The following is a 6,533-nucleotide window of genomic DNA, read 5'->3' as shown; positions in this document are numbered from 1 at the left end:
TTGTTATAAAGACAGAAAATCTTCTTTCCTGCATTAAATTATGTGACAGTTAAATTTCTCTAGAAAGATGGAGTTGGGTGGAAGGTCAAGGAGAACAAATTAAGTACTGTATCTGCACCACCATATTAGTCTCATTCTGTAGGACTTCTCCATAGTGCTGCACTAACATCCTTACCCCAGGTCAAAAGATACTGTGAAGCTCTTGAAAAGCCTTATTTGCCTCGTCTTCATTATTTGTGGACCAATGTTGTACCTCCAACTGTTGGTCTCCATCCCCTTTGAAACACAGTCTGCCTTCTCTTCCCCCTGTGGCAAGCCAGTTAGGAGAAGGAAAGTTGAATATATTTGATTTAATTGAGAATTTATTCAATAACCAATCAGATTCCTGCAGCTAAGCTCCTTAATAAAGCTCACCTTATAAAGGAAAAAGTAAGAAAACCCCCATAAAAGTGTAACATCACTGTGTCCAATACTGCTGAAAATATCCCTGGACTGGAAATCAGTAAATGTCTCTTATAGCTGTTAGGTATAAGCTTAGAGAAGTTAAAGACCATCCTGCTTCTAGAGATGGCCATATTACATAACAAAGCAAGAGGGAACAATTTAAAAGCCTTATGCTAATTAACAAGGGCTCTAAGAATCATATTAAAAAGGGAGGATGCACAAGGGGAATACTTGGAAGAGGCCTCCCAAGGTAGAGGTATATTGTTCTTCTCATGTCCTTCCAACACAATCATAGCTTTTTTTCCCCAGTGCTGGGCACACGTGCCCCATCTGTAGCACTGGCAAGATATTCCACGGTGCATAGTTCCTCCAGGATCTGGCAGACCAACAGATGTTCCATGGTTTGTGTTTCACTGCAGCCACGTGTGTCTGAACTGTTGGAATAGCCTCACTTCCGCATATTGACTATTGACCCACCAGCTCTTGTTTGGAAGTAATTTAAACATCTCCAGGTTGACTAATCCTTCTCTGCACCCATGGGAAGGCATTCAGCAATGTCAATGTGCATTTTGACATCCTTGTGAAGTATTTTAAGCTGTCTGGGCCACATTTCCAGTCATGCAGCCATCATGGATTTTTTTTAAGCGGTTCCATTAAGCTTTTCCATGGTTTCAGATGGTTAACTGCTGTGGTGTGGCCATGGAGCATATGTCTGGTATCCTGAGGTATACTGGGAAAGTTTATCAGAGGTAGGGGAAGTAGTGTGGAGGGAGTCTTCTGCGGCTAGTGTTCTCTCTGGTCCATTTTGTATATAACACAAGAGACCTGGAATCAATCACTACCTTAGTTTCTTATTCTCTGGGAAGATCCTTCAGGACTTGTACACAATACCACTTATGTCGGTATAACTTATGTCACTCAGGCGTATGAATGAGTCACCTCCCTGAGTGATGTAAGTTACACCAGCCGAAGCGCCGGTGTCAGTGGGCGAGCTCTCTCCTGTTGGCATAGGGCACTTCTAGTGTAGACTAGCCCTTAGCTAATGTTCTGCATCACCATGGGAGAGCCTTGCATTCAGTTCCTGGTCTGCTCTCCTGTTCCACAAGCCAACGGGATGATTATTAGTGTTCTGGTACCACCAAACACCCTAATCAGGCTTAGTGCCCTGTTGTGCTAGGCACTGTATAAAATAATATAAGATATGGTTCCCCTGCCCCAAAAAGTTTACAATCCAATTTAAGATAAGGTGCAACAAGTAAGTGTAACAAATAGGGGTGGGGAGGCAGTAATAAGAACACAGAGTTGCAGTTTAGCTAGAAACATCAACAGGATATCCTGCATGTGCTCATGGACTCCTGACCCTCAAGTCATCCGAATGGCTGGATTTTTAAGTAGTGTTTGCTCATTCCTTCAGTTTTAAGAGGACATTGCTCCCAATGAATTTTCATGCTGCTAAAACAGCCATAAGAAAGCCAGTTAAGTCTGTGGGAAAGCCTGTAAGTGAACTTATTGCTCCCCAAGAGAAGATGTAGTACCCCTTAGCCATCAATCCTTAAGAAAACTACTCCGGAAGAGGCATCACAGATACTGAAAATGAAAGGTGTTGATCAGCCTAGTATCTAAGGTAGTAAGGGCCTCAGAATTGTTTATCATAAAGTCCCATGATCCATGTTATATCTCCTATATCATCAGTAAGAATATGATTTGGTCATGGAGGTCACGGAATCCGTGAGTTTAACAGATGGCTGCAACTTCTTCGGCTCCAGCTTCAGCCCTCCTGAAGCAGGGCTTGGACTTTGGCCCCCACATGACCACATCCTGATTTTGTACATTTTTACCATGACTGTTCCATGGATTTTTCCTAATAAAACATGACAAAATCCAGAAGAAAGCAACAAAAATGACAAAAGTCTAGAAAACAAACTATAAGACTGAAAAAATTGGGTTTGTTTAGTCTTGAGAGAAAGGGGGGGACATAACAGTTTTCAAGTACATAAAAAGTCATTACAAAGAGAAGGGTGACAAATTAAGTAATGGGCACAAATTGCAGCAAGGGAGGTTTACGGTGGACATTAGGAAAAACTTAACTGCCAGTGTAGCATAGGAATAAATTGCCTAGGGAGGTTGTGGCATCTCCATCATTGCAGGTTTTTAAGAACAGTTAGACAAACACCTGTCAGGGATTGTCTAGGTTTACTTAATCCTGCCCAGAGTACAGGAGACTGGACTAGATGACCTACTGAGGTCCCTGCCAGTCCTACATTTCTATGTCTCTATACTTTGGGGCTGATGAAGAAATGCTGAGATAGGTATAAGAAAAGGCTCTATTTATTATTATATTATCATAGTTACCTAGGGAGCCGCAATCAAGCATCAGGGCTCAACTGTGCTAAGAGGGGGTCCAAGAGGGGCAGTCTAAAGAGGAGGTCCAAGCCCCAGAGAACTTCACCATTGCTCTAACTGCAGCCTGGCCTCCCTCTGGCAGCCGAGGGCTCCACCTCCGAGGTATGAAAACCAGGCCAGGCAGGCTGATCCTGAGCCCCAGGCGGTCCCCGACTGCTACTTCCAAGGGCGGGGCCTGGGCACAAGCAGCCTGGGGCAGCCCTCGCGCAGAGCTGGGCGGGTGTAAGGCGTTGGAGACCCAGCTCCTCCCTCCAGCTGCCCCGCGGCCTCTGCTGGCCCCGGCGAGAGCTGCCAGGGCTGATGGTGCTGCGGCCCCCGCGGCCGGGATGCGCCCCTGGCTCCAAGCTTCCCAAACGAGAGCAGCGGCTCTGAGCCCGTCCCTCCCGTGGAGGCTGGGGACTGTCCCCGCGCCTGGGCCTCGCTCCAAGATGGCGGCGTCGCAGGCTGCTGCCCGGCCTCTTCCCGCCTGCCGGCCCGAGCGCCCCGGAAGCGGAAGTAGCGCGGGGGGGGGGGTCAGGGCCGATTCCCAAGATGGCAGCCCCCGGCTTGCTGCGCGGTGGCTGGAACCGGCTGGTTTCTGGTCTCCTGGGGCTGGGGGCCGGCTGGGCCCGGCCTCCGGCCCGCGCGCTCCGACAGGGTGAGTCTTGGGGGCGGGCGTTGCGCCCCTGTTGGAAGACGCGAGCCGGGGGGAGCCAGCGCTCCGCGGCCGGCCCTGGTCAGAGCGAGGGGGGCGGGGAAGGGCCGCAGGCTCCTGGCTGTCAGGGTAAAATCTACCCCTGTGGCTGGGCCCAGAACCAGGCGGCGCCCATCAGCCACATCGGCTGGCCGGCCCGGGGCTGTGATTGGCACTTGTGGGGCACTGTTCCCCTCCCAACTGCGTGGCAAAGGTCGGCTTGTGAGCGAGCAGCGAGGGGTGGGGCTAGCCATAGGGATTCAAGAGACCTGATCTCAGGTGCTTGTTTAGACATACGCTTCCTATGTGGCTTTGGACAAGTCACATTATCTGCCTTGGTTCCCCAGATGTGTAATAGGGATAATGCTTCCCTTCCTCAAAAGGGTGGGGTGCAGATACACTCCATTAATGATTGTCCACTGAGTTACTGCAATGATAAGGGGCATATAAGTAATCTAAAACAAATAGAAATAATTGTGTTGTCGTTAAAGTTGCAATAATTACGGTTCAGGTTTAATTTCCCATTGCTGTGACTAGGAGAATCTATGAATCTATGAAACTTCCAGAATCCCAGTTCTGCTCTTTTAGTTTCACAGATTCAAAGCAGCGTGTTTGTTCTCTGCCTGAAGATTGTCACAACCAGAAGGGCAAGGAAGTTTCTTTCCTCTCTACACAGGCTTTAACCATGGAGGAACTAAAAACACTGGAGGCAGCCTAAATGCTTGACATTTAAGATTGCTTTTACTTAAGAGGGTCTCTTGACTTCCTTGATCAGAATTAGCCAGAGATGATAGAGAAATCATAAAACTTTTGAACACACCACAGATCTACTCAAAACAATAACAATTAAGCGATGAGGTCCCCAGTTTGAAAGGCCTGCCCTTTGCTCTGCCTATTGGTCTCCTATGGTTACTCTGCATGCAACTGCCCACCAGTAAAGCATTACCTTTGGCAGTCTTCATACCTCGTGTTTGCTTTGTTGGGGAGTCGCTCTCTTCTCTTGCATCCCTGACTTCTGTCCACCACGTATTTTGTTTGTACATAATTTCAGTTTATTGATTAAAAGAAAGTCACTAGTTCCAGTTTGAATATGTCTGACCTTGTTTTCCATCTTTTATTTCTGCAGTTTTTGAAGTTACAGAAGGAAGTACAACTGTTGTAAGTTATTTCTTTTTTCCAAGTCACAATACACACTACTTCTAAAGCCACATTTTTGTTTGTTTGGGGTTTTTTTGGTATGGGGAGAAATACATTTTCTTTAGCAACTTCAGGGATGAAGTTGTTGGGAGGTTTTTTTTGGTCACATTGGCTTATTTTGTCTGGAGGTGGGACATACAGTACATGTTTTCTTTCTGCTTACTGCAGTTCACTCTTAGTAAATGTTCTGTGGCTTGAATGCAATGCAAATGTAACTGTGTGTTATGAATTCAGGCAACCCAGGTGCATAGTTGGGTTGTTAAACTTCTGGGTCTTCCTCTCTCCCATGGATGAAAGCAGCATGAGATCCTAAGCTCTGATGGTCAGAATCAAATGTAGCTGCAAAAGTTCCCATGTTATGATCCAGCAATGCGATTGCTAACATTGAAAGTCCTGGCTGCAGGGGGGGCGCGGTTGGTAGATGGAAGGGGGTTGGAATCCTTCATATTCAGTGCTTTTGAAAATGAGGGACAGATGGTATGGACTAAAGTCTACATAACAACTCAGCACCTGTAGTCCTCTCAGCAAGGGGAGCACTCTTGGCTTCTGGTTCCCCAGCCTCTTCTCTTGAGTGGAGGCATTCATCTCTCTCCCTTCTGACTGGGGTATTTCTAAGATGAGCAGTTTAAACTCTGATATCCCCAACAGAAGACCCTCTTTTTTTTTTTGCATTCTCTTCAAAGAAGGTTAACTGTGTAATTACCACAGTTTAATATACTACACAGCTCTTTCTAAGCAAGCACATTTTATTCTTAAGGTAAAAGCAACACAGCAAAAACATTAAAAACCATAGAAGAACCTACATGCATATTATTAAGCTTATCAGAAATAATCCTACTCCAAAATGAACTCTGGCAGGTGAGCAGTCCTTCAGACCCCACACAGGAGTTTTCCTTTGCTTTCAAGTTCATAACACCCTTTTCTCAGAAGAACACCACAGGCTTATGGGGTCTTAGCTGGCCAAAGTCCTTCCAGAACTTCCCTAAGCATTGGGACCCTCAGTGGACTTGAGATCCTGTCCATTGTCTAGATCTGGAAGAAGGCAAACACCAAAAAGGAGAGTGATTTGTTATATTACCAGCAGGTATAAGTAGGAGTGACTGGATGAAATCAAAAGTGGCCTACAATCGTCCTTTCTTTGCTTGCTAGTGATGTGTAGACAAGATTTGGCAAGACAGCACTTACCAAAAAGTGTATTCCCTAAAAAGTTTGGGGTTTTTTTTTCTGGTTATTTTTACATTAGATATCATTTATTGACTGAAATCTGAGCACCTTACTGAGTTGGAGTGTTTATATTTATTTTAGATTTGTTTCATTATATAACATAAAAGGTCTCTCAGTGTCCTTGATATGAAATTGATTGTATTTTTAACATATTTGTACCAACAAGAGTAAAACCAATCAGCAGCTATGGGAATTGGGGGATGGATGACAGTCTCTCTCTTTCCTACCCTGAAGTCCATGTGCACCAGCATGCCTTTCTGCAAAAATCTGGAGAAAAAGATGAACTAGCACTATGCCCAGAAGGTCAAAGGATTGATGCTATTTCAGCCCAAATGGAGAAATGAATTATAAATGGGACCCCCTCAGGGAGAACGCCCCTACTAAAAGAGTCTCCATTCAAAAACAAGGGACTTTCATGTAAGTGGATTACTGAAATTTGCATAGTCTTCAACTTCCAAGCTCCATCCAGAGCACTTCTCAATAAACTAGACTTGAGGTAACAAAAGTGTAAATCGCAGTAGCAAGATCCTTATATGAAAGAAATGGTCACAAACTCCTGGCCAGATGTAGATGGTGGGGGGGGAAAGAGATG

The 6,533-nt window shown here is 45.6% G+C and overlaps 1 protein-coding gene across 4 annotated transcripts in view; it reads left to right on the top strand.

Annotated features, from left to right (window-relative positions):
• Positions 1–3,328: 3,328 nt before the first annotated feature.
• Positions 3,329–6,533, top strand: part of MRPS18A (mitochondrial ribosomal protein S18A) — a 28,156-nt gene continuing 24,951 nt past the window's right edge. For 3 of the 4 annotated variants that reach the window (XM_065589233.1, XM_042848463.2, XM_008174571.4), the window contains exons 1-2: positions 3,329–3,484; positions 4,647–4,678. In XM_065589233.1, coding sequence (XP_065445305.1) covers positions 3,379–3,484; positions 4,647–4,678 — 138 coding nt within the window. In that variant the 5' untranslated portion in view covers positions 3,329–3,378. The remainder of the gene's footprint in view (positions 3,485–4,646; positions 4,679–6,533) is intronic. The other variant, XM_005296304.4, reaches the window with a different exon arrangement.

Source organism: Chrysemys picta, chromosome 3 (genome assembly GCF_011386835.1).
Source record: "Chrysemys picta bellii isolate R12L10 chromosome 3, ASM1138683v2, whole genome shotgun sequence".
NCBI lineage: Eukaryota > Metazoa > Chordata > Testudines > Emydidae > Chrysemys > Chrysemys picta.
Note: the sequence above shows the minus strand (reverse complement) of the source record. Positions and strands in the feature narration are given on the sequence as shown.